At 48.4% G+C, this 27,914-nt stretch overlaps 1 protein-coding gene across 1 annotated transcript in view; it reads left to right on the top strand.

Moving 5' to 3' along the window:
* Positions 1-27,914, top strand: part of TTC28 (tetratricopeptide repeat domain 28) — a 108,783-nt gene that overhangs the window by 63,826 nt on the left and 17,043 nt on the right. Inside the window, 9 exon segments of the mRNA XM_079322880.1 lie at positions 441-571; positions 12,216-12,723; positions 15,336-16,677; positions 16,971-17,494; positions 19,028-19,137; positions 19,333-19,462; positions 19,855-20,073; positions 22,003-22,168; positions 24,818-24,958. Coding sequence (XP_079179006.1) covers positions 441-571; positions 12,216-12,723; positions 15,336-16,677; positions 16,971-17,494; positions 19,028-19,137; positions 19,333-19,462; positions 19,855-20,073; positions 22,003-22,168; positions 24,818-24,958 — 3,271 coding nt within the window.

Here is a 27,914-nt window from a genome sequence, read left to right on the forward strand (position 1 = left end):
GAGAGACAAAGCCCTGACTCTGCAGAGCTGGAGAGACAATGCCCAAAGGCTTGAGGCAGGAGCATAGGGACTGCTCTCTTGAAGATGGTTGTAGGTGTACTTTGTACATCTGAGCAGAGCTGTGCTGCTTTTGTGCTTGTTCTAGGCCTTGGCCATTGACTGACCTTCACAATGCAAGCAAGAAATAAACAGGGAGGAATGGAAAATTGCCAGGTGTTAGGCCACAGAAGAAAGTAAAACAATTCTAAAAATATGATTGATGGCTATTGCAGAAGTTTCTGAAGAGAAGAGTTTGGCTGTGTGTTAAACATAAAGATGAGTTTGTTTTAATGCTGGTTCTCACACCAGAGCATCACTTGTACCCCATGTTTGTCTTGCCACTGGATGCTTCCAGCAGTGGCTGTATTAGCTAATCTTTGTTCTGTTTGCATGTGACACAGGTGACCAGACAGGAGAATGCCGAGCTCATGGGAATCTGGGCTCTGCATTCTTCTCCAAAGGAAATTACCGGGAAGCCCTGACTAACCACAGACATCAGCTGGTGCTTGCCATGAAGCTCAAGGACAGAGAGGTAGGAGCTTATTAAACAAAGCTGGTCAGCTGCACTGCATGGGTTTCCAGACAGATCTGAGCATATCAAACAGCATTGTCTGTCTGCCCCAAGAATTTGGAAGCTGTGACTTCTTCTGGGTGTCCACTTGCCTTTTTTTTAAGGAAGTCTTTTTACCTATAGATAAGGTATGTGAGTGCAAGGGGCAGGATGCTTGGGTTGTCCATTTGCCTCCCCCATCTCTAGTCTGGGTTCTGAGCAGGTCCTTTTGCCTCCCTGTCCCTTACCATCCATGTTCCTACAGCACAGAGGCTCTGGGCTCCAGGGGTAGGAGCTGCTGCTGGGTCAGTGTCAGCACCACGTTGCTGCAGCTGATCCTCACTGTCCTCAGCACATTTCCCAGTGTTACACGTGCTGCTGACCTAGACTCTGCCAAGCTGCATCCTAAGTTGTGCTTTTTCCAGATAAGAAATGGGCAAAATCCCTGTCCCCAGTGTTTGCATAAAATACACTTAGTCCAAACACCAGTGAAAACAAAAAGAACCCATTCAAATCTGAAAACAAATTGTGCAGGGTCTGCTTTGCCTTGGCCATTCAATTCCTGACCATTCAATTGTGCTGGGCTCCCTGCCAGTGCAGGGAAGTGGGCTGCACAGACTGAGGAGGCTGTCCCAAGGGATTTCTACTGAAAGTTCACTGTAAGGACAGAATCATATTTTAGTGCACAGATACAAAACTTATCCCCTGCTCTGGGGGCTCCCTCTACTGTGAGTGGGAAAATGGAGACTGGTGGTTGCATGGCAGGCACAGGGAAGAGCTAGAGGCAGCAGGACAGGTGAGAATTCATGTAATCACAAGTAGTTTTGGAGGAGAACTAAAAACTGAGGAAGTTCAGTTTCCCACTGGTAAGTTGTGGGAAAGGTCTGCTAGAATTTGCTGAATGCTTTACTGCTTTACTAAGTTACTTGGCAAGTTAAATATCAAGTAAGCCTTGGAAAAATGCATCTTTCAGTAGGTTGTGGAAGGACTGTGGCTGGGGGAGGGACTTCCTAGACATTTTCTTGATTATTTTACCAGCTGGAAAACCTCCTGAATCACTCCAGATTTCCTTGTTTCTGTTCATGAAGAGCAGAAGAGCTGTTGCTTGTCATTGTTTGTGCAGTTTTCTTGATCCCTGTTGCTGCTAACAGGGTAACCTGTGTGGCTGCTGCTCTTCTGGGGGTTTCTTGCCCAGCACATCTCCCCTTGTGGGGCCTGGAGGCAGCAGCAGGGGAGTTGATGTCCTGGCATGAGCACAGGAGCCCCAGAACCCCAGGCTGGCCTGGGACTTGTGGCTGGAGCATTTTGCCTGGTCTTCAGCCCACTGATTTAAACAGATCTCACTGGGGGGAGTGCAGGGAATGAGGGCTAGTCCTAACAGTCCTTAGTTCATGACACATCTGGGCACATAATTAACAGTTATTGACAACAAATGACTACTTGGTTTAGCAAGAAAGCTGAGCTTCTTGGATTTCCTGTAGGATGTAACCACAGGAAATTAATTTGGCGCTTTCTGATGACATCATCTTGACCACAGAGCTTCCTCTGAACAAAAAGCTGTTTTTCTTGGCCTCCTTTGCAGACATTTTTATAATGCAAATGTTATAAAGTTGCAGTAGGGCTGATGTGAATTCCAGCAGAAGGGAATTTGGTGTGCAACTGTAATGAGGTAATTGTTTTACCCCTGACTGTACAGAGAATTGGCAGAAAAGGTAAAAAGTGCTCCTTTGTATGGGATGCTGCTGTCTTTGGAGGGGCTGTCAGGTTCTGAGGCTGCTGGAGCAAATGTTTGCTGGGTAGTGCCACCCATAAAGGGAGGAGGAGGTTGCAGAGGGTCTGTCTGGAGCATTCAGGTCTGTCCTCCCCCATGCAGGAGAAGGGGAGCTGTCAGCTGAGCAGGGAAGCATCTCAGCTGCTCACAGGAACTCAGGATTGTACATGTTTTAGTTCCTTGGCACAGGGAGTCTGTGAAGCTCCTGTTACAAACACAGGCTATGTGTCCAGGCAGGCCATTTACTCTTTCAGCCAGTGTGGAAAGAAGTTTGAGCTGTTTTGTTGGACTTGTGTCCAGAGAGAGCAGGGGGCAGGTGTCACTGGGATTTGGCATACCTGTACTATCTCTAAGAGGGGATTGAACACACATGTGGGTTTGGTCTGTGCAGGTGCCTGGTTCTTAGTGAGATGCTGTGAAGGGCACCATGAAACAGCATCTCAGGTAAGGAATGGGTTGGACTTTTTGACCAGCTGCAGTGGCTGGTCAGGAAATTCAAATGCATTCATTCTGTGGATATACCTGTCCCTGCTTCAGCCATGTCACTGGCAGGGTGGGCATCACTGGTTGTGCAGCCCCATGGCAGCAGTACAGAGTGTAACCATCCCTTCCTAAGTGAGGAGGGTGCTGCACAGCCCATCTGAACTCAGGGGGAGCACATGGCAGGGGGCTGCAGGACCCTGGCCCAGCACATGTGTACAGGAGCTGATCTTTGGGCATCTCTTGGCACTAGCTCCAACTAAGGCCCACACAGTTTGTGCAGAGGTAGAAAATAAACCTTTCCAGGTAGAGGCTTGTGTTTTCATTCAGAGCTGTCTGCAGGCTGTTGGAGTTCACCCTCTCCTGTCCTACAGGGGTAATTGCCACTGGACAGGAACAGGAGGGTCCACTCTGAGCAGACCTGGTTGCAGTGGAGTGAAATGTAGTCTTTACTTCCTTGCTGATGGATAAAGAGTCTCAGCCCTGTCTAAGAGCAGCAGCAACCTCATGTTCTTGTGATGTGCTCCATGCTCTCTGTGGCTGAACTGTCAGCACATACTGTCCAGCAGTTCATGTGCTGAGGAAATCCCATTCTGGTAGCTTGGACTGCTGCTCTTTTTTCCAGTCTCTTCTTAGTGCTTATGAAAGTGCTGGGAGTTGTACAAAGAGAGGTTCCCTAAAGCAGCAGCCAAGGTACTGGAATGTGCCAGAGGAGGAGTGGCAGATGATGTTAGCAAGGAAGACTGCATCACATTATTTTAGCTTGTTGTCTTGTCACAGAAGCTGGCTCTGATGAGCAGCAGAAGCTTGCAGCCTGTTTCTCCTCAGAGTGGTCTAAGGGCTGCAGTGGAACCAGCCCATAATGGAAGTGCTGAATGTTATGTCTGTACTCTATCTCTGACTTAATTGCTCTGGTTTTAACACCAGGTAACCTCATCTTCTGGAAAACATCAGGTAACTCATGTAGGTAGGGTGTGTTGATGCCACATCACAGGCTGTGATTTAGACAAAGGTGATGCAGCTAATGAGCTGTGCCAGAATCAGAGGAAAGAATGGAATCAAATGTAAGTGTGAAAGCTTTTAATACCTGTAACTCTAGTCCTGTGCATCCCTTTTCATTGCTAGCTGCTCCTCAGGTGTCCAGAACTGTCTTATATTAGGAATTCTGTAAGGCCAGAGTGCCAGTGTAGAGCCAGGGATGTGTGATTTCTTGGGATGGGCTAGGGTGGCCCTTTGGATGACCATTTTGAAGGCCCTGTGTTATTTCCAGAGCATTTCATTTAGAGAAGTAATGCTTGAGTTTTGGAGCTGTGAATGGCTGACAAGGAGAAGTTGACAGGAAAGGGAAAGCTGGGACCCTTTCTTGAGTCCAGTGTCCAAACCCTCAGAAAGGCTGTGCTTGATTCCTGCTGTGCAGAGGCCATGGACACCACAGGAACTTTGCAGTGTAATATCTCCCTCCTCTCCTGGGCCCTCAGACGCCTTCGATTACAGCCCCAGTGCTCAGAAATAGCAGGGCAGGATGGCAAGATCAGAGCAACCACCATGAAATGAGTGCTTGTGCTGCCAGCAGGGAGCTCTTGGGAAGGATGCTGCTGCCAGAAAGCCACTGGGTGCTGGCAGCCCCTCTGTGCTGGCTGGCAGGCATGCTTTGAGCTGAGCTCTGCCTTCCCCCAGGATGCAGCATCTCTCTTCACCATGCAAGGGTGAGCAGAAGGTGTTGGGTGAGAAACAGGATTGTCTGCACCCCTAAATTCTCCCTAGGGCTTGGATGAAGGGGCAGCCAAGCACTCTCTGCTGCCCTTTTTCTCAGGAGTGTGGCTGAGGAAGGGCAGAGCTGAGGACAGACTGACAGACTGTGTCAGTACTGTCTTGCCCCTGGGTTGACTCATGATGGCAACAGCTTGCAGCAATTATTCCTGGCCTGGTTTTGAAGGGATTTCCCCCACCTCCCTCTGGAAGCAGCTATTTGTGGAAGGAAAAGGTGCAGAACTGCTGGGGCTCTGTGCCCTCTTGTTGCTGACCCTTTGTATCAGCCTCTGGCTGCTGCCCTGGACATCTCCATGAGCATCTGTGGCTCTGGGAATTCTCTGCAGCAGGTGGGTGTGCTCAGGAACTGATGAGCCAGGTTTTGCTGTCCCAAGATGCTTTTTAAAACGATTGCAAATGTAAGGCAGAGTTCATGTTTGCAGTTTCAGCAGATTTTGTTCAGAAAGGCTGACTATTTGCAGGAAGTGGAGATGATGAAGATGATAATTAGAACTGGGTAGTTAAGTAGCACAGAAGAAAGATGTTTATTAAGCAGGCTTTGGTGGGTTTTCTGTGTTGCCTTGCTCTGGCATATCTGTGAGGGTTCTTGTGTGGCAGGGGAAATACCAGAATGCAGAAATTCCCACTGGAAAGAGAAACCCATGGGCTTGCAGCCCAGGAGACTCCAGAATCCAGCTGAGTGGTCAGCTTCTTGCTACAGAGGGCATTGCCATGGAGCTGGCTGCACCTGGAGCCATGGCTGGGAGGGGTCACCAACCATTGTGCATCCCTGGAGGAGGAAAAATAGGGATTATGGTTACTGGGACAGACAATCCTTGGATGGATTCTGTTGGGAATTTGCTCTGCAACTGTCTGAACATACTTTGTGAGCAGCTCAGCCACTGGTAGTTACTTAGGTTTGCAGTTTTGGTAGATTTTCCCAGTCCCCTTCAAAGCAATGGGACTCAGTATAAAGTTCCCACATTTGGTAAACTTCAGCTCCTCACTATCAGGCTGTGCAAATCAGAGATCAAATTTCATCTTCTCGTTTCCAGAAGGAGATGCAGAAGGAAAGATAGATCATTCCTTTCTAATGAAATCTGTAAATTCTGTAAAGCCAAGGTTTTCTGCCCTTTCCTGAGGAGAAGGGGAAATGCTTTCCAGGTGTCCCTCCAGCCCTGCTTTGTCTGTAAAGCCACATCTTCAGTCAATAGCAGAGCTGTATGGATTCAGCTTTTTCCCTGAACTTGTATGAATTCTGGTTTGGGGCAGCAGAATGGGGATTTTTTTCTGTTCTTCTGAGTTGGAGGATGTGCTCCTTATCTGCAGTCTTGGGTGGAGTGTGGAGAATCCCATCCATTCATGATCTGCAGCTCAAGAGACCCATGGCAGTGTCCCTGCCTGTGGGATGTGTGTGGCACTCAGCCATCCCAAGAGGTGGTCTGGCCTGGGGCTGTCACATTTTTCAGAAAGGAAAAATCTGAAAATCTTACGACCACAGTTGTTTTGTTATGTTTGCAAACAATCTGGAAAATGAGGATAGGATATAAATACCTCACAAATGAGAACTGGAAAGAGTCTTCAGGCTAAAGCAGTTTGTCATGCCTGGAAACATAGACTAAGATGTCAGAGACAGGCTGTGATGAGGAAATGATTCCAGCAGTTTTGCTTTATTAGGGATCCAGGGCAGACTGCCTTGTACCCTGGAGGAAGGCTGAGTGCCAGCTGCTGGGAGAACACTTACCAGTGGAGTTTACTTGGGAATTGTGGGCCCACTTATGCTGCATTACAGCTTGGACTGAATCACCTATGTGGTTGAAAGGACGAGTTCAGTGATGTGAATCAGCCTTAGTGCCTGACCCTCAGCATTTGGATTTGTATCACAGAGTATAAATAATTTGCCTTTCTCTTTCTGTCTTTGGCAGGTTTTTTTAAAGGCAACTTGACAGGATTCATACAGGTTTGTCTAGTTCAAAAGTGATAGGATTAAGCAGAACAAAGAGAAATTTGACTGGTGCAGGAAATTTGGGAATGCACTAAAAGGCCATATGCTTTGTTTTGTTTGGACTTGTGACTCAAGAGGGAAATGTAATACTTCCTGAGGATCTCCTTTAAATGTCCCCATTTGACCTCCACAGCACATGGATTTTAGTTGAAAGAAATGCAGTCTTCTGGTTTTACTTTCACAGTGTCTGTAAAGCTCAGCACATTGCTGAGGCCTGGACCTGCCTGCAGTAAAAGAAATGAAGCAGAAAACTCATGCAAGAGCTGCAGCTGCAGCACACTTTGAGTTTTCAGGAGGCCCACCTCAGCCAGGGCTTTCCTCCTCTGTACTGAGTTTGCAGAGGGGATATCCAGCTTATAAATAACAGCAGCAAGGGTTGGCACAGGTCAGCACACTGCTGAAGGAGTTGATGTTTTCTTTGCCTGCTCTGAACTTGTTAGATCCAAGTTTGTGACTTGCTGGGTTATTCTTCCTGACTGATTTTGACCAGGGTATGAGTCACTCCTCCTCAGGGTCGCCACCATGGAGAAGCTTGTGGTTTTAAATGAGAAATGCTTACATCACCACTAAAAATGGCAAGTCAGCCATTCTCCCTAAAGTGAGTCTTTCAGACTGTGTCCAGAAAGTGACCAAATTTGGGCAGATCAACCCAGGTGATGCATAGGCTCCATGATGACATCTCCTTCATAAGTGTTCTTGGACTGGTGTATTTTGTGTGATTCCTTTGTGGAATGAGTGGAGCTCTGCAGAACCCACCCAGAATGGCAGCCCACTCCCCAGGTCCCCAGCAGTGAGGGGTGAGTGAGGGGTGTTGCACCAGTTCCCACAGTGAACATGAGCAGCCTGGTTAGTATGAGTGACAGGCAGATTTACTCCTAAAAGTGGAATGGAATAGCTGCTGCTTCAGCTTTTCAGCAAAACGCTGCTAACTTGGTCAAAACTATTTGCTGAACTATTCTGTTAAGGGTGTAGCTCAGGTTTACTTTAACAAGTGTTTTAGGCAGAACTAAACACCTCTCTCCTAAATGATAATGGAGGTGATGGGAGTCAGTGGATTTTCCACTGGAATGGAGCAGCATTATTTTGATCTCCAAATAAGCTGTTGAAAGTCAACATTCCCCTTGGAGTGACTGAATGGTCTGGCAGTCAAACCCCCAGTGCTGCTCAGGTTTGCTGGGATTCATGTACTTTGTGTGATAGTTTTGCCATGGAACAGGGAGAATGAGAAGTCCTCTGAAACATTAACAATTTCCTGAGCAAGTAAGAATAGAGAGGACTGGGAGCAGATTGTCAGCAGAGTCCATGGCAGGCTCTGTTGTGAGCAGCAGCTCTGTGGCACTTGCAGAGCTGTGGATTTTACCCATTAATCAAGTGAGGGTCAAGACCATCTCTTTATGCTGTGTATTTTGAGTCTTTCTATTGTATCATTAATTCCTGGTTGTTCTCTTTCAGTTAGTAGTTACAAAGCTCCTTTCAGGCTTTCAGATACTAGTGCTTCTGTTCCTTGGCTTTGGCTTTTTTGGCCTTTGCTCTTTGGTAGCTTCTTTTACAAAGACTGAGACCTTCTACAAATAAATAGGGATATTGATTGGCAGGGATATTGATTTCAGTATATTTTTCCCCCAGGAAATAATTGCCTAAAAGCAAATCCATTCCTTCTTCCTGTGTACTGATCGTGTATAAGAGGGGAGGAGATTGCCTGCTGCTTCCTTTCCAGTTTTCAAAAGCATGGCACACAAAGGAGGAAGTTAGATGTGGTACTGGCACATCAGCCTCACCTTTAAGGGAGGAAAGAAGTGTTAATTTTGATAGGGCACCTGCTCTGTTTGGATGTGAGACTTGTCTCAGTCATAAATCAGGCATTGTCCAAGCCAGGCTGAGGCATACCTGCAGATCCTGAGGAAATGATGAAAGGCCTTAATAGAAGTGGATATAATGGAAGTGGAAATAAATGATCATTTATATCAAATGATCGTTTTATCAGGTCCTGGAACTACCCCCATCACAGTGCTGTCCTGCTTATGTGTGCAGCAGTTACTTGGTCCTTGCCTGTAAAACAAACATCTGCTGTAGAGAAAAGGCTGGGATGTGTCCCTGGTGTCAGGTAACCTGTGCCCTTCCTACCTGGAGTACTTACAGCAGCACAGGGCAGAGAATTTACTGTGTGGTGACACCCACAGCACTGTGCTTTCAGGGCTCTGCCTGGGTAGCTGTTCTGGAACAAAAACAAGGGCTCTCCATGAACCAGCACACCTTTGCTTGCATTCAAGAGCAAGGACATGCAGGTGAGGGGTGAGGGGATGCAGATGAGGATGAGGAGGTACACTGATTTTCAGAGATGCTGCTGCCTGCCCCCAGTACAGTTGTGATGAATATGCATGGTATCATGGTAATCTGTTGGATACAGTTCCACTACATCTCTAGGATCAAGCTGCTGTTACTCTGTGCCCAGAGGGAGAAGGGGAGTTGAAAGAAGCAGCATGCAGCAGGGCATGCTCCATCTCTGATCAGTCTTAATTAGTGTCTGTGTTCAGGGATTAAGGGTACCTTATAGTGATATGCCAGGCAGAGCATTTTCACCTCACCCATTTTAGGATTATTACAGAGTGTTCTTATTTAAGCAGGCTGTGCAGTCAGGTGAAGATTTGTTTAGATGTAACATGATTGGGAAATGACCATTCTCCAGCAAGGGTGAAGTACCTAAGGAATGCATCTCTCCAAATTGTCAGGTGCCATTCTGTGATGCACATCTGCTTAACATCAGACTCTGCCTTACTCAGCTGAAAAACCTGAGCTGGCTGTTGCTTCTGAGAGAAAGAGAGCACTTAGGAACCTTTTTCAGAACTCCCTTCTGTGCCTCAGCTCAATGGCAGAAGAATCTGCTTTCTATTAAAGTGATAAATTGCTTAATTGAAGGTGTAAGCAATCCCCACTGTAAAATTTGTCTTTGTCAGATACATAAAACATTGATTTTCTTTGTTTGCTGTTGCAAACCCCATGTGGTATGGAGCTGTAGTCTCACATCACCCTGCTACCAGGCAGAGGTGTGTGCTAGCAGGGATGGAGTCTGTCTGCCATGTGTCAGCCCAGTGCCACAACAGGGCTCTTCTGCCAGTGACATGGCAACACCCCATCCCTCTGGCCCAGTGTGTGAGCCACTTGGGGTTCCCTGTAATGTGGAGGATTTTATTAAACACACAATCATGAATTTATCTTCTGGAATCTTATTCCTAATCCCCTGAAGTGAGTCACCCAGCAGATGTTATCACCAAGTTGTTCCTAAATGCTGCTGTAAGGGCCAGCTCCCCTTACTGCCCCCAGAGCAAATAGAGCATTGATGGTTTTGTTGCTGGAGGATTGATGCTGCAGGAATCAGCCCCAGCTGATTGCAGAAGTAAAATCAGCCAGAAGTGCCACAGGCTGTCCTCATGGGAACTCCCAGAGGATTGAGAAGTGCTGTTCTCAGATCAGGTAACAGTGGAAGCTGCTGCAGAATAAAAAGTAAGGACCATTGCAATGAAGTGCACATCAGAAGGTAAAGGTGACCTTGCTGCCTTGTCTGGGTGAGCCTCAGCCCAGCCTCTAAAATCAGCCCCAGCTTTCTAATCAAGTTGTGCTATTTCTCATCAGTTCTTCACCCTTTATTTTCTATTTCTATTTTTGTCTCCTTTAACTTATTTTTCTTTTCTGCTTCACTAGTCCTCCTGCCACATCCTGGTGTGGATAATCCAGCCCTGGGCACTCAGGCATGTCAGCCAAGTGTTTTAGTGTGCTCTGAGAATGGTTGCCAAGCTTGTACCCTTCATTCTAGGTCTTTAATGAGAGCCTGGGCATGCTCTTGGGCAAAGGGATTAGGAGCCCTGAGAATAAACATTTCCAGCCTCACAAATTTCAATTCCTATCATCTGCTTCCCATTCTAGGAGACATCCTAGAGATTTCTCCCCATGTGCTGGATACGCAGTCCCTGCTTCTGTCAAGTTTTTCTTGTGCACTCACAATCTGAGATCTGCTGCTTTCCATTTATGCCTCTTTTCCCCAGCCATAGCCCATTAACATCATCTGAGTCTCTGCCTGATGGCTCTTGGCCAGAGCTCTTCTCTTCAGTGATCTGCACGCATGGATGTCCACTTTTTTTTTATTTTAGCAGCCCCAGGAGACACCAGATTTCACTGACTCCTTGTTTTCCAGAAAGACATTTCCATTCTCTTCCCAGAAGTTCTATTGCTGGTGGTGGCCAGTCTTCCAGAATGTCTGAACTTGCAGGCTGGATCAGTTCTCACAGCATTGAACTGGGCTTGACTTGGCCCAGAGGGTGCTGCTGCCTTCTTCCACAGCACTGGGCATGTTGCTTCCTATCAGAATGAATGAGGCTCTAATGTGTCTTGAGGCCTGTAAGACTCAGTACTTTGGTTTGGGCTTGAGGAAGGTAGCTGCATGTATCTATTTTTTCCCCTTTTCTTCCCCACTTAAGTTGCAAATGACTTAATACTCTGTATATATTAAACTTCTTGAAGATGTGTGTAAAAATGTATTCAAATTCAGAGCTGGTTTTGTAGCAGCCTCCAAACAGGCCCCCTCAAACCCTCTAAGAGCTCTCCCTCCTGGTATCAGCCAAGAATTTATGTCACTGTGCTGCTGAAGAGCCTGTCCAGGGCCAGACCACCCCAGTTCTGTGGCCAGTCTGACCAGCATGGAGCAGGACCCAGTCCCAGCTCTGCCTGTGGCCACACCAGTAGCAGCTGCTCTGAGGAGGGGCTGGGGCCACTGCCAGGACTGCCCAGGAGCCATGAGTGGCAGCCCTTGGCCAGCTGCTGCCCTCACCATGACAGCTCCTTTTGGGAGGTTTGGAACTGGGTCACAGCAGCAGCTGGGGAGCAAAGGAAATGCACATGTGGGAGCTGCAGAGGATTTGGGGTCAGATGGAAGGAACAGCCTTGCTGAGGCAGCAGGCATGTGAAGAACACATCCCTGCCCTTGGCTCCTTGCCCTGCTGACTGGTTGGGAGCTCTGGCTCTGCCAGGTGAAAGGCAGGTCTGCATCCTGGGAGATGCAGGGGGTAAAATAATCTGATTCTCAGATAATTTCTCTTATTAAATACAGCTGTTTATTGGTGGTAGGAACTCTGGTTTTTATAGAGCTGCATTTTGGTAATATGTGCTTAGGGGACAGAGGCTCCAGCTACTGAAATGCTTTTGTCTTTGCTGCATTCCCAAGGTTGTGTGGGGCTCAGGACCCTGATGCTGCACAGTAAGAGCTGTGCTCTTTGGAGCATGGTGTGCTTGGTGAAGCAGAGGTATGGAAGGATGTTGGTAACTGCAGGAGTCATTCTCTGTCTCCTCAATAGTCTCTGCATCTTTGCAGTGCTGTCCTTCTCCTCTGGCAGGTACAAGCACACATTGCACACATCAAAGAAAGAGCTAGTCCAACGCATGTCCTCCTGAGTCAACCCCATCCATTCCTGCTGCCCTGAGTGGTTTAGAACTGCAGAAAACAGGTTTTCTAGTTGGCAGTCACATTCTTTCACCAGCATGGCCTCTCATGGTTTTGATTTCTAGGACTGGGGCCATCTGACTGGTTGCCATGAATGCTTGTACTCACATTGTCTCTCTTGGCCCTGCAGGCAGCATCCTCAGCACTGAGCAGTCTGGGCCACGTGTACACAGCCATCGGGGACTACCCAAACGCACTGGCCAGCCACAAGCAGTGTGTCCTGCTCGCCAAGCAGTCCAAAGATGAGCTCTCCGAGGCACGGGAGCTGGGCAACATGGGGGCAGTGTACATTGCCATGGGGGATTTTGAAAATGCAGTGCAGTGCCATGAGCAGCATCTGAAGATTGCCAAGGAGCTGGGGAACAAGCGGGAGGAAGCTCGAGCCTACAGCAACCTGGGCAGTGCTTACCACTACCGCAGGAACTTCGACAAAGCCATGTCCTACCACAACTACGTGCTGGAGCTGGCCCAGGAGCTGGCTGAGAAGGCCATTGAGATGCGAGCCTATGCTGGCCTGGGCCATGCAGCTAGATGTATGCAAGACCTGGAGAGGGCTAAGCAGTACCATGAAGAACAGTTGCACATTGCTGAGAGCCTGCAGGACCGAGCTGCTGAAGGCAGAGCCTCCTCCAATCTAGGTAAGGTCCTGACACGGAGCAGAATTTGTCATGGAATGCTGAGACTATCAGAGCCGCTGCCAGGATGCCCAAGATCTGCTGTGTGCTGTCTTCTTAGTCACCACAGTTTCATCAGCCTGCCTTAATAAATTAAACAGGCCCTTGGCAGATTGTGTGCTGCTGAACTGTGTTCCGTGTTCAATTATTAAATTCCTTAGAAAAACACTAGAAAGCACAAACTCATAGCGAAAGGGAAATGAAAAGATAAAATGCATTTGAGGAGCTCTTCAGGAGTTAGGAATAAGTGTAATTCTTGCACTAATGCAAGTAGTGATGTGGTTTGTTATCTGGCCATTTCTCTGGGAGTTTTTCAGCAGGATATGCCAATAGATTGCTGCCTTGTAAGTTGAGAGACACGAGTCAAATCCTAGCTAAGTTTATTTTCCATATATGCTCTTTGAAATAGGATGTAGGAGCAGCATTGGTATGCTGCTGACAGGTTGGGAGAGACTGAGTTATATCCAAGTGAAGCCTATTTCTCCTGCTGCCTCACAGCACCAGATGTGGGAGCAACCAAGGATGCATTTCCATCTCTGCCATGGCTGTGGCAGTTGTGCTGCCAATGTTCCAGCTGTCGTTCAGGATGTGTTCTCAGTTGGCTGGGAACAGCAGAGCAGAGCTGGTGCTGGGATATCAAAATAAGTGTTTGTTGGCAGCACCTGAATCCCAACCCTTGCAGGCTGCCCCACGCTGTAAATCAGCTCCTGTTTCTGCTTGGCAGTTGGCACTTGGTTCATTTGTAGATGCTAATTGTGCTCTGATGTTATCAACAGCAGGTAATTGAAAAGAGCTTGATGAATTACTTAATTTCTCGTAGTAGCTGAGTCTTCAGGAGCTGAATGAAGAAGATAAGGGAAGCTGCAGAAAACAAAACAGTCACATTTTTTAATTAGTGCTGCATATCTCCTCCTTTACACAAATTGAGGCAGATATTGGGGCAAAATAGGTTTGTGATGCAAAAATGCTTGTGGGCAGTTTAGCATGAGAGAACAATGAGCATGAACAAGGTTTCTGTTAATGTGACAGCACCCAGCAGGCAGGAGGGCTGAGAGAGGAGGCCTTGCATGAACAGCAAAGCACAAACTACATTCCCCATCTCTTCTCCAGTGTGGAACCTTGTCTGGGGGAGTCTGTGGGGAGACACAGAGACGTGAGAGATGGACTGGTGCAGCAGAGAATGTTTTCCAGTGTTGGATTTTAGCCTAAATATAACTTTCAGTTGGTATGCTGACTCAGCCACTCCACACTTTGTGCTAGAATAGTTCTCCTAGTGTCTGAGCACGGGGTCTCACGTTTCAGCTGTTATTTGGCTATATTTTTGTCTTCGCTGTCAGAGTTAAGTTATACTGGAGAAAGGGAACATGCAGTTCTTGTTGAGACAATCTATTACTGTTGTTTAAAATGCATCCAGTACCAATCAAAAAGTCAAGTTTTAATTGTCTCTTTCATCTAATCCACATGCAAAACAAAACCTCATCAAAATAACCATGCTGACAGGCAAAAAAATGTATCTAAATGTGTTTCCAGGCCAGAATGTTAGAGTTGGCCTCTCTGCTGAAGCAACAGACATTTTCTGTTGCTTTTCCCTGATGCAGATGGAAAGCACCCTTAAGTGTGTGATCCAGTGTTAAGCAGGGCAGACATGGACTGTAACAGAGTCCAGCTGCTGCAGTGTTCTGTACAGAGATTCTCTGTGCTCTGGGGTGAGGTGAGCAGGAGGTGATGGACTGAGGGTGAAGCACAAGCTATCAGCCTTTCACAAGATGTGGAGTTTAAGCAGAAGTCTCAGGTTCTCAACCTTTGCAAAGCATCTGGTATTTCCAAACACTCAGGCTCCATGTGGAGACCAGGCTTTCCAGCCTCTGCAGTTTTTAAGGGTTCCCACTATGATGGAGAGAAGACACTTCACATTATTAATAGAACACAATTTAAAGTCTCTTGGTGCTGCCTCTTTGCAGCTTCCAGAGAACTTCTCTACCTCTTTTATGTGCTCATCATGTTGCCCAAAGATGCCAGATATTTTCTCTTGAAGCTTTTGCAATTAATGTCAAAAAACATTTGCAGGGCCTCCTTCAGTGGCTCCCAAACCTCCATGCTTATTCACAAGTGTTTGCAAAGTAGCCACAGGCATTACTAGCACAGAGTTTAATTGAAGTGTAGGTGGTATCATCAGCAGAATCAGAGCTGCTGTTCCCATGTCTCATAACAAATGCGAGACGACTTGACTGAAATTGAAAAGCATCTGCCAGTGCTGACTCACTCAATGTGTTGAGCCTGAGCTCTGGAGCTACCAGATTAGCTGAGGTATCACTTCTGGAAATGAACAGCAATTCCGTAAGGCCAGACTGTGTCGAGTTGTTGTGGTGAGTGGGTGCTTTTGTATAACATAAAAGCTAAAGCTTTGCTGGGCTTTCCCTGTTGGAAGCAAGGAGCAGTTTGTTCAGACGGGCTGTGCCCTGCCGAGCGCGAAGAGCCGGGGCAGGTCTGGGCTGCAGGCAGTGCTGGTGTGCAGGGCGCTGCAGAGCCTTAGCGCAGGGCACTGTGTTTGTTGAGTTGTGTGTGTTGTTTTTCAGGAATCATTCACCAGATGAAGGGTGACTACGACACGGCGCTGCGGCTGCACAAGGCTCACCTGTCCATAGCGCAGGAGCTGAGCGACTACGCGGCGCAGGGCCGGGCCTACGGCAACATGGGCAACGCCTACAACGCCCTGGGCATGTTCGACCAGGCCGTCAAGTACCATCGGCAGGAGCTGCAGATCTCCATGGAGGTCAACGACCGCGCCTCTCAGGCATCCACGCACGGGAACTTGGCTGTGGCCTACCAGGCTCTGGGTGCCCATGACCGTGCTCTGCAGCACTACCAGAACCATCTCAACATTGCCCGGGAGCTGCGGGACATCCAGAGCGAAGCGCGAGCCCTCAGCAATTTGGGCAACTTCCACTGCACGCGGGGAGAGTTCGTGCAGGCGGCCCCCTACTATGAGCAGTACCTGCGCCTGTCCCCGGAGCTGCAGGACATGGAAGGCGAGGGGAAGGTTTGCCACAACCTTGGCTATGCCCATTATTGCCTCGGGAACTATGAGGAAGCTGTTAAGTACTACGAGCAGGATCTTGCCTTAGCGAAGGATCTTCATGACAAGCTGAGCCAAGCCAAAGCCTACTGCAACCTAGGCCTGGCCTTCAAAGCATTGATGGACTTCAACAAAGCAGAGGAGTGTCAAAAGTACCTGTTGTCCCTGGCACAGTCTCTGAACAATTCCCAGGCCAAATTCCGAGCTCTGGGGAACTTGGGGGATATTTTTGTCTGTAAAAAAGATGTACATGGTGCAATAAAATTTTATGAGCAGCAGTTGAGCTTAGCCCATCAGGTTAAAGACAGGAGACTGGAAGCCAATGCCTATGCAGCCCTGGGCTCTGCATACAGGATGGTTCAGAAGTGTGACAAGGCTTTAGGTTACCACACGCAGGAGCTGGAGGTGTACCAAGAGCTGGGGGATATGTCAGGTGAATGCAGAGCACACGGTCACCTTGCTGCAGTGTACATGTCACTTGGGAAGTACACCATGGCCTTCAAGTGCTACGAAGAGCAGCTGGAGCTGGGGCAGAAGTTGAAGGACCCCAGCATCGAAGCCCAGGTCTACGGTAACATGGGCATTACCAAGATGAACATGAATGTCATGGAGGAAGCCATTGGCTACTTTGAGCAGCAGCTGGCCATGCTGCAGCAGCTCAGTGGGAATGAATCCGTATTAGATCGGGGCCGAGCCTATGGGAACCTGGGAGATTGTTATGAGGCTCTGGGAGATTTTGAGGAAGCCATCAAGTATTACGAACAGTACCTGTCTGTGGCTCAAAGCTTGAACCGTATGCAAGATCAGGCAAAGGCCTACCGAGGCTTGGGCAGTGGGCACAGGTAAGGAGCTGCACGTGTGTTCTAATGTTGGTGAGGTACAGTTGCTGCAGGGTGGTGCTGATGGGGTGTATGTGACACAGGAGTGAGTTAGAGTCCTGTGGGTGCTGACAGCTCAAATTATGAGGCTGATGTCACTGCCCAGAGAGGAGAAGGTCGATTCAAAAGTGCTGGGGATTTCTCCTGGGGGAAATCCTCTGAGTAGAAGGTTTGAGCTAGCTCTGGGAGAAATGACAAAACACCTTCTCTCAAGGAAATACCAGCACAATAAACCCTGCTGTTTTCTTCCCTTGTAGGGCGATGGGAAGTTTACAGCAGGCCCTGGTGTGCTTCGAGAAGAGGCTCGTGGTGGCCCATGAGCTGGGGGAGGCGTTTAACAAAGCCCAGGCTTACGGGGAGCTGGGCAGCCTGCACAGCCAGCTGGGCAACTACGAGCAGGCCATCTCGTGCCTGGAGCGGCAGCTGAACATCGCGCGGGAGATGAAGGACCGAGCCCTGGAGAGCGACGCTGCCTGCGGCCTGGGCGGCGTCTACCAGCACATGGGCGAGTACGAGACGGCCCTGCAGTACCACCAGCTGGACCTGCAGATCGCCGAGGAGACCGGCAACCCCGCCGGCCAGGGCCGCGCCTACGGCAACCTGGGCCTCACCTACGAGTCGCTGGGCACCTACGAGAGGGCGGTGGTGTACCAGGAGCAGCACCTCAGCATCGCCGCGCAGATGAACGACCTGGTGGCCAAAACCGTGTCCTACAGCAGCCTGGGGAGGACTCATCATGCTTTACAGAACTACTCTCAGGCTGTGATGTACCTGCAGGAAGGTGAGTTGCGCTGCAGAGCGTGCAGTGGTGGGGTGAGAAGGGTGGAGGGGAGAGTTGAAGATGTGAGGTTCTGTAAGCATGGCTTGAGCAGGATGTGTTTGACAGTGGCTTTTGATGCTGAAGCTCTTGCAGACATCCACAGCTACTGCTGAGCAGCTGTGTGAGCAGCTGTCTGTTCTGGGTCATCTCGGAGCCTTCTTGGTGTCCTCTAGACAAAGCATGATCTGTGCCTTCCTGGGGGCATCTTGAGTGCCTCGGAGCAAGGATCTAGACTGTACCTAGCACAGTCTCTGTGTAGAGCTCATTTGTGCCTGAAGGTGTAAACCTTCACTATAAATAGAATTGCATATCATGATCTGGCTCTGGGAAAGCCACCAAGGATTATGATGAATCTCTCTGATCCTGGGAGCTCTGTTAGGAGAGATTTATGCCTTGCTGGTAGCCACCTGGCTCTTCCAATGTGTTCACCTAGGGTGAGACAAAGTGGGTGAGTTTAAAGTCTGAGTGAAAACAAGGGCTGTTTGATAGAGAGATGAGGGAAATTCAGACTTAGGTGTCCTGGAGCCATCTACCACTGCTGAGTGCTGGGTCAGTGCTGGGCTGGGAGCTGTGCTGCTGCAAGGGGTTTCAGCATGCAGGCAGCAGCTGATCAAACTGTGGGCTCTGATGCAGCAGATGAGCAGTGTATGGAGTGTATGAAGCTGGAGGCAGAAGGATGTATTACATCAGTTAGTTTGGTTTTCATGAAACTGACCTTGGCAGGGTTCCAGTATGCTATTGAAAGGGGAGAAATGAAACACAGCTCCTTCTCCTGGTGTGCTGCAGAATTCCTGCATAGCCTGGGAATGCTGGCTGCTGCTGAGCTGTGTGGTGACAGCCAGGGCCCTGCTCCTCAGGCTGGGGGAAACCTGAGGTGCCTCAGAGGAAGTGTCCCTGTTGTCAGCAGGGGCCACCAAGGCAAGAGGTTTGGAGTGTGTGGAACTGGGGACAGCACAGAGTGTGCTGCTGGAAGTGAAATGAGCTCCAGGTTGTTCAGGCCAGGCCCCTGCCCTCTGCTCTGGCTCAGCACATAAACCATGCAGAGCCTGCCAGAGAGCTGGGGAGAGCTGATGGAAAACAAGCCAGGAATGTGGCAGGAGGTGTCTTTTCTGGCAGTATTCGACAGCAAAGTGTGAATGTGTTTGTCTGTGTGGCTTCTAGGGTTTAAAAGTTGAACTTTTTGATAGGGGCTTACTGAGTTTGTCTCAGGGGATGGTGCCTTAACCTCACTTAGGGAGGGCTCAGTCCCTGGAAGGGTCTGAGCCCTCTCATGCTGGTGCTGATGTGAGGGCTGGCAGCAGCTGCCCAGCACTGGTACTGCCCCACTGCTCATCCTGGTGCTGTCCCTGCCCTGCTCACCATCCCACCACTGCTGCTGCCCTGCTTTCTGCCCCAGTGCCAGCTCAAAGCTTTCTGCCTGCACAGGAACCCTGTGTGGCTGAGGCCATAGCCCCTTCTCCCCTCTGGCACTCTCTCCCTCTGACCCCCTTTCAGGTCTGAGGCTGGCAGAGCAGCTGGGACGCAGAGAAGATGAAGCAAAAATCCGTCATGGCCTCGGCCTCTCCCTCTGGGCCAGTGGGAACCTGGAGGAGTCCCAGCACCAGGTATGCCATGGTCTGCCCCAGGCTGGGGGATGGTGCCCTCCAAGCCCTCTGGGTGCTTCCTGTTTTCAGGGAAGAAAATGTCTGGTGTGTCCAGGGAGGGTGTGAGTCTGAGGGGATGCTGGCCCTCCATCCTCCTTCTTTCCCAGCCAGTGCTTTGAGCAGTGTCCATAGGGAGATCTCTGTTTTCCCTCCCAGCTGTACCGAGCCTCCGCGCTGTTCGAGACCATCCGCCACGAGGTGCAGCTGAGCACAGATTACAAACTGTCCCTCTTCGACCTGCAGACATCCTCCTATCAGGCCCTGCAGCGAGTTCTTGTCAGTCTGGGTAAGAGATGCCTTCAGATGCTGAGGCTGAACTCCTGGCATGAGCCAGGAGGTGTGGGGTGGCAGTTCCTGATGTGCCCTTTGTCCAACACAGCCCAGCATTTCTGTTCCAGCAGAACAGAATGAATGTCTGTCTTTGGGTTTGGGGCACCTTTGGTTCTTCTTCCTTACTTGCTCCATTCATTTGCCTTTCTGTGGCTCGTTGTATTATTGCCTGCAGCAAATAAATTCTGTGGGACTGTGTTGCAGTGCAGTGACTGCTCTTTTGGGAAATAGGTGACACTGCTTCCCCAGGTTTCTGTTGGGACTGGGATAGCATCTGTCCCTGTTCCATGAACATGGCAGTGCAGACCACACTTGTGTCAGGTGTGAGAGGTGTCTTTGTCTTTGCAGGTCACCATGATGAGGCACTGGCAGTAGCAGAGAGAGGACGAACGAGGGCTTTTGCTGACCTGCTCGTGGAACGTCAGACTGGGCAGCAGGACTCAGATCCCTATTCTCCTGTGACCCTTGACCAGGTCCTGGAGACTGTGAATGGCCAGAGGGGGCTTGTTCTCTACTACTCACTGGCTGCAGGTTATCTGTACAGCTGGCTGCTGGCTCCTGGGGCAGGTGAGCTCCCTTTTGGGCACAAAAGCCTGGGAACAAAGGGAGAATAGGAATGAATTTGGGACCAGAGTGAATGCAAGAGGGAATCATTTCCATCTAGTACCTTAAATCTGAATAGACTAAAAGCTACTGCATAGCCACAGCAGTAATGGCTCTGAAGTGCTTATTCAGGACTTTGATGTTCATCTGGAGATGGAAATGTTTCACATATTTAATATTTTCATTTTTTCAACCTCCAATCTATATATTTCCCACGGGGCAGAACAGAAGAGTAATGAAATTCCAAGTATGTTGGCTCTGTGAGGATCTTGTATGCGTTAGAATCCCTACTTTAATTAGAGTTCTGTGCTTTATTCTTCCAAAAGCTTTTGACGTTTATTCACTGAAGTGGATTGCAGAAAACAAGGGCATCCCCACTTCCTGATATGCCATTGAGCTGCCTGATCCTCACATGAATGTGGGAGCACTTATCACAGAGGAGCAAGGAGGATTAATTTGAAGAGGATTGCTTTTTGCAGACAGCTGTTATTCATTATCTAATAAAGTGATGACTATAAATTTTAACAAGTTCTTTCTGGATATAATTTAATAATTTCAGCCCTTCATCATGACAAAGCTAAAGAGATAAAAAGCACTATTTAGATTGCATGAAAAATGCTTCAGAAAGGGAAGGAAGCACTCACATATGCCTGACTTAGATGGGAGGACAGTGGGTGGAAGAGACACTTTTTGGGAGGGTTTTGCAATGTTGCATGTCTCAGTGTAGGATGGGATTGTCCTGCTGTGCATCCAGTCACTAATTAGCTCTTCAGGCCTATAGTTTGCACAATAAATTGCTAGTAATTCTATAGTATCACTATCAGGCTAAGCTTATTAAAATTATATGGATTGAGTGTAGGATTTGCCACTGGGATTCATGATCAGTCTCCTGCTTGTCCAGAGTGAGCCTTGGAGAAAAGCAGTTGCAGGTCTGAGTCCATGGTCTGTGACTGCCTCTTGGAAGGTTCTGTCAGGTGATGGGGAGGGTACAGGCTGTGGTGCTTCAGGGGTTTTGCTCAAGAAACTTTGCTGGGAGCTCTTCAGTAGGGTCCAGCCATGGTGACCTGTTCTTGTTCAGTGACAGAGGGAGCAGCTTCTGTGGCAGCCCAGGGTCCTCATTGTCCCACTGATGTTGGAACCCTGAGAACCTCTTGGCTGTTGCTGTGTTTGCTGCTGTTGCTGCAGGAGGAGTTGCTTTATTCTTTGTTCCTCCACTCTTATCTAACTGGTGTAATAATTGATGCTGCTGAGGCACCCAGAGCAGCCTTTTACTGTTGATCACAGGCTGCAGAATTAATTATATCAGGAAGAATAGACCAGTCTGAAGACAGGAAGGTTTTATCTGCAGTAGCAGTGGAATTCTCATCAAAACAGGAAGTGGCCTTTATCTGGTTTACCCATTGTGAAATGCTATCTTTTAATAATTCACTGTGGTTTAATCCATCTTCTTTCCTTTTATAGAGTGAAATCACTGTGTGTGATGTGAGGAGGTTCTGCTGTAGTAACAACACTCTTGTTCAGCTTTGTGCATTCAGTTAATTTGCTCAGAGGTTATTAATAGGTATTTTTCCTGTGCATCAATTGAAATGTGAATTACTGTAGTAGGGGGTTTTATGGAAGATCTGGTTTATAATTTATATGAGTGCTGCAATAGCAAAGGCATTCTGAGCATCTTGTAAAAGCTCTCCTCTGCCTTTGTGCCTTTGAGCCATTATCTGCAAACCCAGATTTTAAAAACAAAGCTGGAGAAGTTCAGTGGAGACCTGGCACAGAACACTTTGCCCCAGTTATGCTGGAAATGCCAAATGCTTGGGGCCCTGCCATCTTCTTAGACAGCTGCTGGCAGCTGTTCTAGCCCTGCACAAATAACCTCCTGATTCTGGTGCTTTGCAGGAATTCTGAAATTCCATGAGTATTATCTGGGTGACAGCCTGACAGAAAATGCTGGGGACTTCCATGAAGCCAACAGCATGGCCCTGCAGACACTGACAAACTCAGCTCTGGAGCAGCACATCTCCAGCGTGCGGGAGGCGCTGGGAGTGGATTCCTACTACACAAGGTGAGCTGGGATCAGGGCATCTGAAAGGGAGTTGGGATCACCTGAACTTACAGCATTTTGGGATGAGCTCATTGGCTGAGAAGTCCAAGAACTGAGAGTCAGAGAAAGGGCAAATTTTCAGTGCAGCAACAAAAAATGGCTTTGTTTTTGTAATCGTGATTATTTTCCTGCCCAACAACTCTATCCACATGCAAATAAAATCCAAACCCAGAGGCTGTGTGGTGAATCTGTAGGTTGGATGAGGAGGCAGGTGCCACATCTGACTGCATATGGGCAGATTTCATCCTGCTTACAGTTCCCAGTGTAATTAATTCTCTTTCAACAGTTTGCTTTGAAAAACAGCAAATGCCATAGGAATTCTAACCATCCCCCCAATGTGGCTTGTGGCTATAGCTGAATAAATAATTTAGAACCCACATGTTGATTGTTGAGTCCTACCCTGCAGACATGCAGATACACAAGATCCATAACTGAAGTCTGCAGCTGGACCTCATGTACCAGTTTTGCAGATACAGTTTGTAGTTTCATTAACTGTTTGTCACCACAGATTGTCCTCCTGCCAAAGGCAGTTCTTCAGTCTTCAGGTTCTGGGATGAGTTTTTAATTTGCTAGGATGTCAGATTCTTCCTTACTTTGTGGTAATGGTAAGGGTATGCTTTTGGTTAAGGATTTGGGTTTAATGCTTTTCTCCAGGATCCTTGACCAGTGTGGTACGATCATAGGCAGATGTTCTTTCCCCATGTCAAAATCATGTGCAGGGAATAAAGCAAACAACTCTTGGCTCTTCTGTGTGTGTGAATATCACTTTCTACTTTGAAACTCCTTTCCTGTGTGGTTCAAGTGCTTCCCCTCAGCCCTGCTGATTCCACTGCTCTCCAGGGCCCCAGCAGAAGCTGCCAGCCTCAGTCCCAGCCCCAGAGCTCTGCCCAGAGAGCAGCAGGGTCTGAATATTCACAGCACATGTGAAGGAGCTTGACTGCTCAGTCCTTGACTTGCTGGAGTGCTCTGAGGTTCAATTTGAGCAGTTGGTGCTGTCCATGCTGCTGTGAGCAGGGTCAGAGGTACTGCTGAGTCTCCAGAGCGTGTCTTCACACTTCCTGGAGAGGAAGGGATGCACAGGATGTTCAGTTCCACACTGCAGCCTCAGGTTCTGCTAGAAAGGGTTCTTTTTAGCTGGTCTAATTAATCCTCAAAGTAAAGCATTCTTGCAGAAAAAAAAAAAAAAAAAAGAAGTGTAAGGGATTTTAAAGTCTGCTTGGACTTGTGTCAGAACAGACTCCGCTCTCTTTAGGGAGAGCATGTGACCTGCTCTCTTGGGTTCATGAACTCAGGATTTTTGCCTCTTTAAGGAGCTGTGAGTGTTACTCCAAACTGTGCCAGGACTCAGAGCTGAGCATGCCTCAGTTGGAGGAAAAATGTGCAGGGAGAAGCTGTTGACAACCTTTTCGTCTCCCTTTTTTCCCTTATGTTGGTTTTTTTATCCCCTGTCTGTGATTCAGCTGTCCCCATTTCAATGTTCATGAAGTGATTGGCTTTTGTCAGGACTTAACACGTTATAAATCATATTGACCAGGAAATTCACTCACAGGAAATCTAGGATATATACAAATCTAGTTGCCTGCACAAGTATGGGTTGTGTGTTCATTTAATTCCTGTGCACTTTATTGAGAAAAATGCCCTTCAGGAGAGGCTTCAACCCAAAAAGAAGTAGAAATGAGATGCAAGGAGGCTTTATCAGGTAGCATCATAGATTTATCTTAAGTAAGATTCCAAGGTTTGTGATGTGCCATTGTGGTCGTTTAGGGATGATACTCCCTAGTTTAGTTCTACCACTGAGATTCTCCAAACTTCAATATTGCTTGTTTGCTCCCTCCTCCTCTCTCCCTCCTTCTGGTGGCTGGAGAAGGGAATTGGAGGCACAAAAGGTGAAGATCACAGGTTGAGATAAGAACAATTTACTGGGAACAGTAATGAGACAAGAAAACAAACAGTAGCAGCAACAACATTAACACCAAAAGTGTACAAAATAGAGAGGATGATTCACATGCCAAATGCTCACTGAGTCCAACCCAGCCCACCATAAGCTCAACCTCAACTGCACGGAGAAATTTTAGATATTAATGTCAGGAGAGTGGGGATTTAGAATTGTTGGACTGTTTCTCTTTATTGCTGCTGCACTTGGGGCATTGATAGAGTAAATCGTTCTGTGCTTTCCCTCTTTGTACAACAGGAGTGGCAGCACAGCTCCCTCTGCTATGTCACTGTGCCAGTGAAGGAAGCATGTGGAGATCTGCAAAGGATGTGCTCACACGTGTTCTTAGGCAGATAAGGGTGGAGTTGTTTCCTGCAGACTCAGCATTTCAATGTTGTGCTGCAGCTTTAGAAGTCTCTGTCTGCAGTGCACAGGAAGGGTTCTGCACTCCCACCTGTGTGTGCCACTCACTAAACCTTGAGGAATCCCAGAGGAGGAGGAAATGGGGCTTGCATTGTCTTATATGCCTGACTGAAGGCAAGCCAGGGAAAATTTGGCATTAACATTTGGTTGAGCTTCTGTTTGAAAAACATTTTTGCTCAAACTGGCTGAGCATTTGTCATCAAGCTGTTGCTCCTTCTCGCATCACTGATCCCTTCATCTCTGATTCCCCCCAGAGCCTGTGCAAGCAGTGAGACAGAGAGTGAAGCTGGGGACATCATGGACCAGCAGTTTGAGGAGATGAATAACAAGCTGAATTCAATGACTGATCCAACTGGCTTCCTGAGGATGGTCAGCAGGAACAACCTATTGAACAGGTGGGAATGCAGTACTGCTGTGGGGATCAGCAGCAGGAGATGTCTTGGTGGTGGGTTTCTCTCTAAATTGCAAGTTTAGGTGCAGACAGTGCTCGAGGGGACATCAGTTATAACTGATGACTGTCTGGAGGAGCAACTGTTCTGAATTTGTTTTTCTCCTGACCAAGTGCTGGTTTTGAGACTCCAAACAATTGCAGGGGAGTGCTGTTTTGTCCCTGCTGTGTATGAGATGTGAAACTTGGAGCTCTCTCCTGCACACTTGTTACAGAAATACATGTTTCTGTTGATCTCAAGTGTTGTACAATTAGGTGGGAATCTCCTTCATTTCCAGAGTTACAGGAGTGTACTAGCTGCAAGTCTCCACTCATTTTCTGCCTCTTACATCTTGTTCTCAGCCTTTCACATGACTGTGCTGATTAGGGCTTAGGGCAACCATTTGGAAAGAAAATTGAAGACAGAATTTTTCCAGTGTGGCTGTGTGATGCAACCCAAGGTTTCTGACTGGATCTGTGCTTGATTGTGGTTTATGAGCACAGGATGCCCTAGGCTTTTCTCAGCTGGAAAAGCAAATGTGATCAGCCTGGAGTGTTGTGAGCCACCACTGGAGCTTGTGAACTGTTAAAGCATCCCCACAGAACTGGGAGCTGCCTGCTGGCACCAGCAACTGACCTCAGAATCCACAAGCATATCTCTTCAAGCTGCTGCACTGATGAAGGACTATGAGTACTTGCTAGTTTTGGATCACACAGGAAGACCCTCATAATTGCTGAAATGTTTTGCTAGTTTATCAGGCTTAGAAAGAGAGGAGATGGTCCCTCTGATTACAGGGGGAAGTAGGATGTAATTCTGTTCCAGGGAATTCTGATCTTCAGGAATACTGCAGTGACCAACCATGCCTCATTTCTGTCTTTCTGCTCCTCAGGAGCCACATACATTACTCTGAATCCAGATCTAGGAGCTTAGCTCAGGTGTCTTGCCAAGTAAGTAATTTGCAGCTCTTAGGAGCAGCCCAGGGATGGGGCATCTTGGGCATTTAACTAAAAGCACCCTCAGAAGAGAAGCAGGGGAAGCATTAGAAGCAGCTGTGTCTGTGATGTTCTTGCAGTGAGATCTGAGGTTAAAATATAAGGACACACTGCTGGATGGCCTCCCTGCTTGCCCCTCTCCTTTTGCCTGTGGAGAGAGACCTGGGAATCTGCCACATCTGTTGGCAGCTGGCTTGCTGAGCCCTGAATTCAGGGTAGGTGCTTTTAAGCAGAGAATAGTAGGATCTTTTGTCAGTTCTGCTTAGAAAAGCAAACTTGGAGGGTTGGCAGTTCACTTAGAGACCTTCTGAGAGGAAATGGACTTTGGAGGAGAAGGAAGCACTGAAGGAACACTGTGGAGATCTCAGGACTGGATGGTGGCTGAGCTGAGGATGCCACTGGTACAGGCACCAAGATAGCCACCATGGCTCGTGTCTTCTTGCAGCTTCTGTTTTCTCTGCTCCTTAGGTAGGGCAAGCTGATCTGGATCATTAGAGCCTGTTACTGCCCTCAGGGGCTGACAACTTGCCCTAGAGAGCCATATATCTGATCCTCTCCAGAGCAGAGGGATGGGGGCAGCCCTGGGGGAGGCAGATGGGACAGCAGTCCCTTCTCTGGTGGTTCTCTGCCATCCAGGATGCAATGCTGCAGCTGCTGACATGCAGACCACCGTGGCAGGGACTGCTGGGTGGGCTGTGGGTTTTCTGCAACCAGCAGTGGGCTCTGGAGATACTTGTGGATCCTTGATATGTTCCGCAGGGAACTCAGATCTGGCTGTTTTCTGGAACTTCCTGCAGCTTTGTGTGTCAAAGCCCTGAATGTGGATTTAGGGCTGCATCTTTAGGAAGAGTCTCTTTGAGGAAGGCTTGGTGGGTATCCAGCTTCCTGAGGCTTTCAGACCCCTGCAGCACCTGGCCTGACTTCCAGCCCCTCCCAATAGCTGTGCTTGGCCATGGGGACTATTTGTCTTATCCAAAATCCTAATTAGTGCTAAGGCAGGAGCAGCTCTGTGCTGGTTCTGAGATTAACCCCTCCTTTCTGGCCAGGCCCAGCCACTCATCCCCAGCAGGCAGAGCCAACACCTGTGAGGCTGGTGGTCAGCCAGGTCAGCCTGACCCTGCTCTCTGAGGCTTTGCTTTGTTCCTGCATCTCCCAGACAAAGGGAGGGAGCAGAGCTAAGCCCTGGCTGTTTGTGCTGTTTCTCTGCTTGCTGCAGACCAGGCTGCCTGTACAAAGGGTTATAAATCAGCACTGCTGCAGAATCTGAGCAGAGGCTTCCAAATGAGAGATTTCACTGTTCAGACATCAGGGAATGCTTTGCATTGCAGGAGCAAGGTGGAAATCATCAGTGCACCTGGAGGCTTTTGTTTGCTTCTTTGGGAGGAAAGGATGGACTGGCCAGGGCTCCTGGTCAGCTCCACTTGCCACAAGAGATCTATCCATCCTCCCCTGTGAATTTGCTCACTCTTTGTGTACACACCCACCCACCCACACACAGGCAGGAGATGTGAGAGATTTATGGTGCTTGCTTGGTTTTGTTCTCACAAAAAGCAATCTGAGTGGTGAAGAAATAAATCTAGAGCTGCTTGGCTGGGAAATGCAGGATGCAGGAGGGCTTAGCTGATTTGAGTAATCAAGTCCCTATTCCCTGCAGTAAATGAGTGTGTAACAGTCACTGAACATGGGCTGTGGGGCTGACAAGTGCTGCCTGCTGGCAACAAGCCACTCAGGGAGGATCAGGGCACAAGGGATCACTGGGATATCCCTGCACAGATTTTCTTTCTTGGTCTGATTTTAAAGTCTGTGTTTCAGAAAGCTGAACCCTGCAGTCAGATGCTGCAGTGAAGTGGGGCAGACGGGTATGAGGGGAGCACACAGTGCCAAGCCTGTGCTGATCCCCTGTTGCACAAGTCCCCCAGATGAGTTTCCAG

This window comes from Erithacus rubecula, assembly GCF_903797595.1.
Source record: "Erithacus rubecula genome assembly, chromosome: 19".
Lineage (NCBI taxonomy): Eukaryota > Metazoa > Chordata > Aves > Passeriformes > Muscicapidae > Erithacus > Erithacus rubecula.